Raw genomic sequence first — 13,288 nt, forward strand, 5'->3', positions numbered from 1 at the left:
AAATTATGGTAAATCCACACAAATGAATTTGAAGCAACCTATAGACAATAATGAAGTGCCTATTTACTGACATGTAAAGGCATTTTACAAGTATTAAGTGGGAGAAAAAGCAATAATGGAATGGTATACATAGCATTGTCTGTGTACACAGAGATAAACTTTGGAAGAATGTATTCCAATAATATCTGGGTGGTGGTATTCCAAATGATTTTTTTTCCTCTCATTTTTGCTTCCATGTATTTCCTGGGTCTTTTCCCACAAGAAAGTATTACATTGGGTAGGTTTTTTCTTTTTCTTTTTTTTTTTTTTTTTTTTTTTTTTTGAGACAGAGTCTTGCTTGCTCTGTCGCCCAGGCTGGAGTGCAGTGGCAGGATCTCGGCTCACTGCAAGCCCCGCCTCCCGGGTTCACGTCATTCTCCTGCCTCAGCCTCCCGAGTAGCTGGGACTACAGGCGCCCGCCACCACGCCCGGCTAATTTTTTTGTATTTTCAGTACAGACAGGGTTTCACCGTGTTAGCCAGGATGGTCTCGATCTCCTGACCTTGTGATCTGCCCGCCTCGGCCTCCCAAAGTGCTGGGATTACAGGTGTGAGCCACCACGCCCGGCCGGTAGGTTTTTAAAATGAAAAGGGAGCACCTTTTAAGGTCAAGGCAGGAGACTCATTTCTGTGACACTTCCACTGGCCAAAGCCTGGAGCACAATCGTCGGCGTGTGATTCCTGCACTCTGCGTGGGAGGCAGAATAGGAAAAGTTAAGGTTTAGGCAGATAACTGTTAGGCGAACAGATGATACTAACTACAAGGGCTAGAATATGTAACTCTTTCAGACTGGATGGAGCCTACATCCAAAACTGAAAGTGATGGTTAATAAATACGGAGAAAGACGTTAACCTGAGACTCCGTAGTGTTTTTTTTGTGTGTTTTTTTTTCTTTTTCCCTGACCAGCAGGTGCAAAGCAGATGACTGAAGTGGGAGCACAGTGGGAGAGGGCGGGAGAATCGCCCTGAGGGGAAGGCAGGGAACTGGCTGGCACAGAGAGGGAGATTTGATCTGCCCCCATCTGCAAGAGCTGCTCTGACACCTGAGACATAAGGTGACTTTCAGATTTCACAAGGGTTGGACAGGTGTGCAAAAGCTAGCAAATGTGTGTTTATTCAGGGGGCGCCAGCCTTTTTGGCCCCTTCTTCCTTTGAAAATCAGCTGGAAAAAGGTAGCAAGAATGGCTTTCTAAAGACAGGTCATCAGAAGGAATTTTTTGTTTTTTAATGATTGAAACATTTTGAATCAGGTGAAAAGTAACCGTTTTCTCTCCCCAGTATTTGGCTACCTTGAGAGTGTCTGTGATAACTTCCATATGATTTTTGCCACCCCTCCCCTTCTCCTAAATGCTTTTATGTTCCAATAAAATGGTCTCCCGGGTTACCCCCGACCTTCTGATCGCCTTCACCGGCTTTTCCTCAGGGTTTCTCAGCTCCCTGCACCTCCTCATCACAGAGAAAACTTTCTCCTGGCCCGTAAGTTGTTTTTGGTGGTTTGTTGTGTGCCCCGTTTGTGTCCCTACTCCGCCAGTTAATCCTGCACACTGACTTTTCGCAGCCCCCACTCTCGGTGCCGACACGACCAGGTTCGAACAAGTCAGCCCAGCGTCCCGGTCCTGTCTTGTGTTTCGAGATTTGCCTCCCGTTACTGCCCCCAGCCTGCTGCTCTTCTCTCCTTGCACGATCTGCGCCTCGTCCCCAAACAAGCTTTACCACTTGCCAGTTATCTTTCTTCATTCCAGCAGAAGCCTGGAAGGTGTGTGTGAGCAAGGCACGAAGCTAGGCCCTCTGAGGAACCCACACGCGTGCACCTCATGAAGGTCACGTGGAGTGGGGGGAGGTCACAGACCACGAGGCTCAAACAGCAACAGTGCTTTGCCTGTCACCACTGCTTTCTAGTTATGTGACCTTCCGCCAATTACTTCACCTCTTGGTTTCTTGGTTTCCTTGTCTATAAATTGGACATAACTCGCTTCTTAGTGAGCTTCATGATGATGATGATTAAATGAGGTGAAGTGCCCAGCAGACGCCAGGCACATAGGACATATGCAAAAATCGGTAGTTCCCTTCCTAACCCAGCGTCTATCCTCAGGGAACTCATCATTTTCTAGCAGGCATGATATTCTAGGTGACATGAGTGCTGTAAACAAGAACGCTGGGAGTTCAGAGAAAGAGCACAGAACGGTGCCTGGGCTGACCGTGGAAGATAGCGTTATCAAGAAAAGATGGATAGGAGTTTCCTAGGGAGTGAAAACTATGACTAACGTACAGGCATGGAAAACAAGCAGGGAGAGAGAGTCCCCACCTTCTCTGTGTCCTAGGGGAGCCTTCCTTGCCACCATCCTTAAAATTGCAGCCCCCCGGGAAGTCCCATCACGGCCCGTGCCCCTCCCCTGCTTGATGATTCTCCTGCTTCACTCACCGCTGTATCATGTACTTATTTCTCTTCTGTGTCCTCACAAGAGCAGAGGTGTGTGTGTGTGTGTGTGTGTGTGTGTGGTGTACGTGGTGGGTGTGGGTATGGTGTGGGGGGGGTTTGGTGTGCATGTGTGGTGTGTGTCGTGTGGGTGTGGCATGTGTGTGTGGTGGTGTGGCATGTGTGTGTGGTGGTGTGGCATGTGTGTGTGTGGGTGTGGCATGTGTGTGTGGTGGTGTGGCATGTGTGTGTGTGGGTGTGGCATGTGTGTGTGGTGGTGTGGCATGTGTGTGTGGTGGTGTGGCATGTGTGTGTGTGGGTGTGGCATGTGTGTGTGGGTGTGGCATGTGTGTGTGGTGGTGTGGCATGTGTGTGTGGTGTGTGTATGTGCAGTGGGTGTGGCGGGGTGTGGTGTGTGTGTGGGTGTGGTGTGTGTGGTGTGGGTATGGTGTGTGCGTGGTGTGGGTGTGTGTAGCATGGGTATGGTGTGTGGTGTGTGTGTGTGGTGTGGGTGTGTGTAGGTGCGTGTGTGGTGGGGTGAGTATGGATGTGGTGTGTTTGGGGTGTGTATGGTGTGGGGTGTGAGTGTGTGGTGGGGTGAGTATGGATGTGTGTGTGGTGTGTGGTGAGGGGTGTGTGTGTGGTGGGTGTGTGTGTGTGGTGGGGTGAGTATGGATGTTTGGGGGTGTGTGGTGTGTGGTGGGGTGTGTGTCTGTGTGTGTGGTGGGGTATGTATGGATATGGTGTGTGGGGTGTGTGTGTGGTGGGGTGAGTATGGATGTGTGTGGGGTGTGTGTAGGGTGTGGGGTGTGTGTGTGGTGTGTGGTGGGGTGTGTGTGTGGTGGGGTGAGTATGGATGTGTGTGGGGGGTTTGTAGTGTGTGTGGGGTATGTGTGTGGTGTGTGGTGGGGTGTCTGTGTGTGGTGGGGTGAGTATGGATGTGGTGTGTGTGTGTCTTCTTCACTGCGTATCCGCCTTACTTATGGAGTGCACACACTCAGCTCTCTGACTTAGGGTTACATGACTTGGAAGTCCAAGAAGTTCTGGCAGATAGAGGTAGAAACTGAAGTTGGAAATCATGAGGGCCATTAAATGACAAATTTGGGGTTTTTTATTTTACTGAGTAGAGACTCTAATCATCTCATTTTTAACAGGGAAGGTGTGCTCTAGGAAAATCTATCCGACACAGGGAGGGCAACGATGAATTTGAGAAGGAGGAGATGGGAAGACAAGAATGGATTATGGTAGTCCAGGCCCCAGGCAAAGAAAGCCTACACTGGATGGTAGACACAGAAATAAATAGGAAGGGACAGCAAACATTCCAGCAGAGTTACCTAAACATGACTGTTTTCAATGTCAATAAAAGACTGAAAAACATATCACAGTAGACTCACTGGAAGGAACAACAGGCAGCTATCCAAGAGAATGCAGTGAACGTATGTATTCTAAATCTACTGATAGGCAAAAGTAGCCAAATGCCAAGTGAACATGCCATGTGAATCCATTTGTATAAATATGTACATAAATGTAAATATGTTGATATGCTGTATTAAACTTATCCAGGCCATGTGCGGTGGCTCACGCCTGTAATCCCAGCACTTTGGGAGGCCGAGGTGGGCGGATCACTCGAGGTCAGGAGTTCAAGACCAGCCTGGCCAACATGGTGAAACCCCATCTCTACTAAAAAAAAAAAAAATACAAAAATTATCAGGGCGAGTTGGCACATGCCTGTAATCCCAGCCACTCAGAAGGCAGGAGAATCGCTTGAACCCAGGAGGCAGGGGTTGCAGTGAGCCAAGATTGCGCCACTGCACTCCAGCCTGGGTGACAGTGCAAGATTCCGTCTCAAAAAAAAAAAAAAAAATGACTTATCTGGAACAATACTCATCAAACTTAATGTGGTATTTGGGAATGGCATTTAGGAAGGTACCCACTGATCTTTACTATTAGGCTGCACAATTCTGTGCTATGTGGTTATTTTCCTATAAGCATGTATTATTATATAAAAGAATATAAATGACCCAAGTTAAATGTATCTTGGAAACGTTAAGAATATACTTTGAACCATTGTAATTTTTTAAGTCTGTCACCTAAAATCTCTTGATATGAAATATGTAAACATCAGAATCTGACTGCAGTTTACCTTTTGACTAAAAATCTGGTAAGTTGACCCTTTATTTAAGAACAGTAATAATGCAAGTGCATTTGGGAAGGCATGATCCAAAATCAAAGGCCCTCTTATTCAAGAACAGAATCACTGTCATACTCAGTTTTACTCAAGAGCCAGAAAGCGTCTTCTGATTAATGAGCAAAAAAGACATTATCAGTCCTTACCCTGCAATCTCTGGAGAAGGTTACAGTTTAAAAGCATGGATATTCTTCACACACACACACATCTTTATTTCATAGTTTATAGCCATTTAAAAGTACGGTTGTGATGACTACAGTGATAAAAATGAAACTAATAATACATCTGCCATTTAAAGTATATTGCTCTGAAGAAAGCTATTTATAGTAGTACTTTTTTAAAATGAGTTTCTGAAGAAACAGTACAAATAAAAAATGGTCTGAGCCTGAATCACTCTATTTTATTGTGTGTTTTGGTCAAAAAGACTTTTTATGTTATTTTATTTAAAGAAATATAATTCTTTGCAATTATTATAGATAACACTGATATCTTAACTTTACCATTATCTTTAATACTTTCCCAGGTGCCAGTTCAACAGATTCTGACAGTGAAAGTTTAGCTTTCAAATCAAAAGCTGGAGCTATGCCACAGTAAGTGCCTACAATTCCATCGATTATCTGGAAACAAAGAATGGCAACAGAATGGTTGGGGTATGAAACAATGCTTGCTGTGCTTTGAAGAAAAAAGTCAACTGATGTTAATCAGAGATCAAATACTGAGGTTGGAACACAATTTTTTTGAAACAGGGTCTCACTCTGTCACCCAGGTTGAAGTACGGTGGTGTGACATGGCTCACTGAAGCCTTGACCTCTCAGGCTCAAGTGGTCCTCCTACTTTAGCCTCCCAAGTAGCTGGGATTATAGGCATACACCACCACACCTGGCTAATCTTTTTTTATTTTTTGGTAGAGACGGGGTCTCACTATGTTGTTCAGGCTCATCTGGAACTCTTGGACTCAAGCAATCCTCCTGCCTCAGCTTCCCAAAGTGTTGGGAGGGATTATAGGCATGAGCCACCATGTCCAGCCCGAACACAATTTTTAACTTGTAAATTTGAACTTTGAAGTCTGCATTTCGTCACTGATATGCCAGAATTTTACCATATGCAATGTTAGTTTCAAAGACAGCCATCTAATTTATTATAAATGTATGGAAAGAGAAGTCACATTAAGAGAAAATCAATTAAATCATTACTAAAATTTGAGGACCAATTTATTTATGCAAGTTGGAAGATATCTAATTAGGCCAGAAGTAGGTTTTCCTTTGGATACAATCTATTTTTATTTAGATCTTGTACCCGAAATTCACAAAATTTGGTTATTCCTACAAAGACATACCAATTATTAAAATGTTAGTATCTTAATTATTTGGCAAAAATAAAATCTACCAGAAATTCATATTATGGAAAAGTCCATAAATATTGAGTCTGTTCTAATAAATTTCTTTTATCTGCTAATGTGTACATAAAAATTATATCCATTCAGCATCAAATAATTAGTGATGCTTAAAGGATCTTATGAGATTATTTTACCACCCCTGATTTTTGATAAGGAGCTCAAGTTTAGTGAAGTTACATGGCTTGCTTCAGATTTCACAGCCAGCTACTTGACAAAGCTGGGCCTAGAAATCAACTCTTCTGGTTTTTTTTTTTTTTTTTTTTTTTTGAGACGGAGTCTTGCTCTGTCACCCAGGCTGGACTGCAGTGGCACAATCTCGGCTCACTGCAAGCTCCGCCTCCCGGGTTCACGCCATTCTCCTGCCTCAGCCTCTCCGAGTAGCTGGGACTACAGGCGCCTGCCACCACGCCCGGCTAATTTTTTGTATTTTTTTTAGTAGAGACGGGGTTTTGCCGTGGTCTCGATCTCCTGACCTCGTGATCCGCCCGTCTCGGCCTCCCAAAGTGCTGGGATTACAAGGGTGAGCCACCGCGCCCGGCCGAAATCAACTCTTCTTAATCTCTGAATATCTCACTAACTTATATGCACCAAGAAAACACAAAAATTCCAAGATACCAACAACAAAATTAGAAACCAGAACAAAGAACAGCTGCTAGACTTAAAATAGACAACCAAAACTTTGAGTTAAATATAGGACCCTAACCCTAAACATTTCAAATCTCTGCTTGTTAATAAAGATTGGATTTTTTCCAAATATTTTCACTTAGGATTTTGAAGTTTAATAAGTTAGCATCTTCAACAGTGTCTCAGTTACATCTAGCTACTTTCCCTTTACTCATGTATTGGTTTTGCTAAATGTCTATAAGGTACATTCTATAAGGTACATGCATACACTGACCACAGCCGTAGGTTATGCATTCCCATTGTGGAAGCAATTACAGTTGAAGTGGATTGACTATACACAAAGAAACCCAGCTTTTCTGTTGAAATGTTTCAAGGAATTATTTCTGCTAAAAACAAAACAACAACAACAAATTCTGACTAAACACTCACCTTCCTATTTTCCAGAGCTCAAAAGAAAACAACTTCTGTTTCCTTGACAATAGGATCATCATCTCCAAAGACAGGGGTGACCACAGCTGTGATTCAACCATTATCTGTCCCTGTGCAACAGGTAAGTGTGCCTTGAGCCAGAGGCCATAAAGGGTGGAACTCATCAGCAAACTTGTGGATTTTAAGAATATGACTTTGATTCTAACTGGTATACTCCCTTGAAATATTTTCTAAGTGGACACAAAATTCGGAGCAAAGAAAATTGTAGGTAATGTTTCTCCTTTCAGTTGACTAAAAATAACCTTTATCCAAAGCCACACTGCCAATTAGTCAACATTTGCCATTTCCATTGGGAACTTCTTTCTCTAACAGCTAATAATCTGACAAAATGGTGTCTGTTTTAGCTGTAACTATTTGATTATTCCCTCACATGTGTATGCTCTTTCATATAGCCAAATTTATTAGCTCATTACAAATTAAAAGACAAGTCTGCATACCAACAAAAAGCTTTCCCACTCCTAAAAGCTAAACAAATAAGAAAAAACAACTCAAATCCCTTGACTTCACCATGCTTTTTGATCTTGCTTTTATTTTATTGTAAGACTGCTATAGCCATGAAAGAACAATAATATAAACTACTGGAAAGTAACTGTAACGAGTTTACTTTGCAAACACAAACAATATGAACTTTAAGAAAAAAGTAAAAAACCATTACATCTGGATGTCTCTAAATCATGATTTAATGAATATGTTCAAAGACAACACTCACAGAAAGGTTTTCCCCCACAGTCTTGAAATGTAAACTCATGCTAAGTGACGAGTATGTCTTACAAGTATCACCATGTCCTCCCTCAGCCTTTATTACCTATTGAATGCTCAGCGGTGTTTTAGTCACTATAGAGGCCAATATGTACTATTAATATGTGGAAAATACGAACAGTAGAGAGAAGACATTTGGGTCCATAAACTTGAATCAACCAGTATCAGTTACTCAGAGATGGCATATATAGTATATATTTCCTTTAAACCCCTTAACCAGAGTGGAATTTATAGAAATATTTGATTAAATCAGTGGGCATTTTTTGGTATTTGATGTTTAAATATTGATAAATATTCATTGAGTGCTTGGTACTGTGCTAGGCATTTCATGGCAGGAAAAAAAATGTCACCCACTCCATTCCCAAATATATTTAGAAGTAAGACAGAAGCCTAGGAAATAGAATGTTACACACACATCTAGATATGTAAATACCATAGTAATGTAAAGAGTGCATTTTTAAATGGATTAAATTCTACAATGACATGGAATGGAAGGTAATTTTCCCCATGTTTATAGTTGGGAGAATGAAGCGCCCAGAGAAACTCCATCACTTTATTATTGCAGGCAATGTGACATCAGGTAATGCTCTGGAACCAGACTGCCTGGGTTTGAATCCCAGTTCTATCACTTCCTAACGGAGGGACCTTAAGTAAATAATGTAACCCTTCAAGCCTAGTTTCTTCATCTGTGAAATGAAGATGATAACACCATGTATCTCATAAGTTTGTCCTAAAGATCCAGTGAGTTAATCTTCATATGACACTTGGAACAGTCCCTGGCATAGAGTAAATATTAACACTATAAGGGTGTTCACATATTCTTGGGACATAAAAAGACAGTGAAAAGTGAAACCCAGACCTCTTGAATCGCAGGCCAGTAAAGTTTTCCAGGGGTAATGAATAAGCTCCATTACCATCCTAGCATCTCTACAGCTCTGCCAAAATTCTTCATGATGTCCCGTGGCATATTTAGACACACGATACAAGATCCCCCATCATCTTGGGTTAAGAAGCTAACAATCACTTACATAAGTGAATAAATCCAGATCATTTAAAAATAAGTGATAGTACACAAAGAAATGTTTTCCATTCACTACTCTGAAATCCTTATATTTCTCCAGAGATGAATGTCATCCAATAGGTATTTTAGCACCTTTGTTTTTGCACGTCACTAAAAAAAATTTTTCTCTCCTTTCCCATAATCCCTATATCAAAAAAGAGTACAAGTTAAATAAGATAGGTAGATGTTTGATAATTTACCCTCCACTGCTGATAGCCAATGGCTTTTATGCATTGAATCCAAACTGTATTTACAAATAAAATATAATGTCTACGAGAACTTTTAAAAAGACCCACGTGGAAGTCCCACACACAGAAATCCATTTGGTAATAGCATTTAAAAGCTCGTGGATCCCCAAGGACCCAGGGAACTTTTACCTTGAATATCCTTCTGAACAGAGAAGAGTAACAGATGTGAAATGAGGAAGTGGAACAATGTTTGTACTGTAAGAGTAGACGAGCAAAATGATGTATGGCGATACTGTCATTCACTCGTTTCCTTCAAGTGGGCGATCCCCATAAAGAAAGGTTTCTTCAGCCCATCTTTTAGGCAATTTATATATTTAGAATTTGATCCACATGTCTCTGCTTTTGCAGGTTCACAGTCCAACTTCATATCTCTGCCGACCCGATGGAACCACCACTGCCTACTTTCCTCCTGTTTTTACAAAGGTCTGCCATCTGGAAGTCTCATTCTCTGTGTTTGCTTTGGTTCTTAAATTTCATTTACATGTGGCTTTGCATAGCAATCTTTAAAAATTAAAAGGAACAGATTAGTAAGCTGATTACCATGGTTACCTTTGGGACTAAATAGATATTTGTTGAACGACTGCCGTGTGACTGTAATCTTGTGATGGGTGCTGAGAGATGTGAGCAGGAACCTGATAGAGCCTAAAATCTAGTGGGAAAGCCAAGACAGAGAGAAAAAAAAAATTAAACACTGCTGTGTAGGAAATTGCTTGGGAGATCTAGCAAGTTTTACAGAAATTCAGAAAAACTGACTAATTTTCCATTTGTCCTGAGTCCGGAATTTGCATTGCCAGGCTGAATGACATCCGTTTCATTGGTCAGCCTCTCAAGTCAGAAATGCTTCCATATAGCATTTCTTCTCTTTCTTTTTCCTTTTTTCCTTCCTTTTTTTTTTTTTAGAGAAAATTATAAAACTTTATTAAAAGACATTTTAAAAGGCCCAAATAAATGGAGACATATGCCATGCTTGCAGACTGACAGACTATATAAAGTCATGACTCCCTGATTAATCTGTATTTAATGTAATCTGGCTAAAATTCCAAAAGCTTCCTGGGTTTTTTGGTTTTGTTTTGGTTTGGTTTTTTTACTTTAAATTCTGGGATACACGTGCAGAATATGCTGGTTTGTTACGTAGGTATACATGTGCCATGGTGGTTTGCTGCACCTATCAACCCGTCATCTAGGTTTTAAGCCCTGCATGCATTCAATATTTGTCCTAATGCTCTCCCTCCCCTTGTCCCCCACCTCCCGACAGGCCCCGGGTGTGTGATGTTCCCCTCCCCGTGTCCATGTGTTCTCATTGTTCAACTCCCACTTATGAGTAAGAACATTCAGTGTTTGGTTTTCTGTTCCTATGTTAGTTTGCTGAGAATTATTGTTTCCAGCTTCATCCATGTCCCTGCAAAGAACATGAAGTCATTCTTTTTTATGCTTGCATAGTATTCCATAGTATATATGAGCCACATTTAAAAATACGGAACGCTTCACGAATTTGCATGTCATCCTTGTGCAGAGGCCATGCTAATCTTCTCTGTATCATCCCAATTTTAGTATATATGAGCTGCCAAAGCAAGCACAGATTCTTGGTTTTTAATTGTTTGTTTGATATAGAATTTAGCAACCTGATTCAAAAAGTTGTGTGGAGGAAAAAAATGGCTAAGAATAGCCAGGATACAGCTGAGGAAGGAAAATAAGGTAGTGTTAGGAAGGAATGGGATTTGTCCTATAAGATAGCAAGACGTTTTAAAGGTATAGTAATTAGGACAGTATGGTACTGGTACAAGGCTAGAGAAATTGATGTGTAATCGGAGTAGAGCCCACAAAGATACTGAATACCTACAGAAACTTGCAAACCGCTGGAGAAAGAATGAATTCTTCAGCAGAGGTGAAAAAGTATCCAGTTGGACTCCTACCTCATACTTTTCACGACAAACAATTCCTAGTAAACTAAAGACAAATGTGAAAGCAAATCTATAAAGCTTTTGTGAGGCAGTAAAGAAAAGCATTTTTGTAATCTCCATATAAGGAGTGATTTTTCTTCCTTCAGCTGGTTGAATCCAAGCTTTATAAAATATCTTTTCATAAGCAGTTATAGTACTTCCAGTTGGGCACAGGCAACAAATGATAACAGGTGGTAACAACTTGGAAACTACCCTCCTAGCTAGACTACTAACAAAGAAGTCATGTAAAACCCTGCCTAAAACCATGTCAATCTGACAATCAATGAAGTCTTCCTTTGATGTTTAGAACAGAAAATGTTTACAGAGGGGTGGACACTCCACATTTAGGATGTAGTTTAAGAGTTTTGCACAAGCAGCTTCCCAAGGTCATCACCAGACAGGGTGTGTTGTCCAATGTATTGGTATCCAAGACACAGTTGATTTGGGGGTGCCAGGGCCCAACATGCCTCTTGGTTTAAACAAAAAGTCCATGCTGGTGGCATGAGGGAAGGAAAAGAGGATGCAAAGTTTTGCTTTCTTTCACTACCGGGCTTTCCTGCATGGGTCTGGCATGTGTAGATATTATGGAATTCCTCCTGGGCACCAAGAGGAACTCTCAGATACTAAGTACAAAATCCTGTTTCCTCCCTTGAAATCCAGCCCCCGCAACATAGACTTTCTATTAGTGGTCTTTTCCCCTTCCCCAAAAGAAAACCATGAAGCATTCTTTGTGCTAACAGCAAGCTTTAAAGAGAAGTAAACCAAAACTCTGTTTTTTATGTAGATTGATTTTTAAGAACTCTCAAACTGTCAATTCACTGGAAGCTCAGAGCCACTGAAAGCTCAGAGCTACTGGAAGCTCAGAGCCACTGGAAGCTCAGAGCCACTTCTCCAGCCTTCCACTTTCTGTGTCTGGACCATGGAACATCTCTCTTCTGCAGGGCTGTTCCCTTCCTTGATGCATCTGCTTTTCCCTTTCTCACTTTGGGCAGCTTCTGTCTCTGATTGGCAGGGTCCTTCTTAGGCTTGGTCTCTGGTTTTGTATGGGTAGGTTTAGAAAATAATCCTGCTGATCTCCTCTGTAACTCAAACTAGCCTTGACTTTGTCACTTACAGCACCTTCATTAGGCTTTCTCTTAGGCATAATGATGACAGTGAATGGCAGGTGGGCTGGCTTTCACAATCCAAGGGTTGCCTCCGTCTGTTTTATCGTGCTACTCTGGAAGAGATTCCTAGATCTCACAGCTGGTCAGAGGCAGAGCCAGTGCTCCTGCCTGCAGGCCACCTGGCAGATTGGTGGACCACAGGACTGTGGGTAGTATGGGCATATATGTGACATTGCTTCCCAAATAGACCCCTCCAAGGAATCACAATGTAAGGTAGCCTTGACGGTATGGCAAGAGGGGTCCTTATATGGATCCTGAAACCCCCAGGGCCCCCAGATCCTACACAAAGTAGATGATCCAGGTTGCCAGGTGCATCCTGTAAAGGTTGACTTTCAGTCTCCTTTGGGGCTCCTCGTTATGTTCCCAAAGGTTCTCCTAATGCCTTACTATGTTTAGCCATGGCTTTTGCCAAGATAAAACTGTTAGCTCCAGGAGGATCCAAATGGCAATCCTGGAATAACCGTGGAGCTTTGACTGCTTAAGTTACTTGGCATCTACCCATTTCCTACATCTCTGACTTTCCGACACTGAAAAAAAAATGCATAATCTTAGGAATAAATCAAAGTCTCTTTTGGTGCCTCAAAGCTGAAGCATGCAAAATATTTTGGTGCCATTTGTAGTCTATTCTGAACAGCTTCCTGGACAAGCCTAGAGACATTTAATAGGTTAATCTATAGAAGCTGGACCCCATAAGTGACACTTACCCTGTTTTGATCTAATAAATTAGCTATTCTATGGACCCAGTCACAAAGGAAGAAAAATGTGATTTAAAACCAGAGACTTTCTCCATTTAAAAATAAGAAAGAAGAAAGAATGCAATCAGAAATAGTTGATCATCTAAACCTTTTCACTTAAAGACATTCTAGTCATCTACCAAAATGTTTATCAAATGTCTTCTCAGACTTCACATTAGACTTTTATAGTTCTTCTGCCAACGTCATAGGCTTTTAGAATTTCCTCAGGG

General features: G+C 41.6%; 1 protein-coding gene and 1 non-coding gene across 3 annotated transcripts in view; one reads left to right on the forward strand and one right to left on the reverse strand.

Moving 5' to 3' along the window:
* Positions 1–13,288, forward strand: part of PALLD (palladin, cytoskeletal associated protein) — a 422,857-nt gene that overhangs the window by 159,757 nt on the left and 249,812 nt on the right. For both annotated transcript variants that reach the window (XM_055276361.1, XM_055276362.1), the window contains exons 3-5: positions 5,166–5,232; positions 7,107–7,212; positions 9,567–9,641. In XM_055276361.1, the coding sequence (XP_055132336.1) occupies positions 5,166–5,232; positions 7,107–7,212; positions 9,567–9,641 (248 nt within the window). The remainder of the gene's footprint in view (positions 1–5,165; positions 5,233–7,106; positions 7,213–9,566; positions 9,642–13,288) is intronic.
* Positions 10,687–10,795, reverse strand: LOC129481363 (U6 spliceosomal RNA). The gene has a single exon (XR_008657373.1). It is a non-coding gene; the product is annotated as a U6 spliceosomal RNA (small nuclear RNA).

This window comes from Symphalangus syndactylus, chromosome 4, assembly GCF_028878055.3.
Source record: "Symphalangus syndactylus isolate Jambi chromosome 4, NHGRI_mSymSyn1-v2.1_pri, whole genome shotgun sequence".
Lineage (NCBI taxonomy): Eukaryota > Metazoa > Chordata > Mammalia > Primates > Hylobatidae > Symphalangus > Symphalangus syndactylus.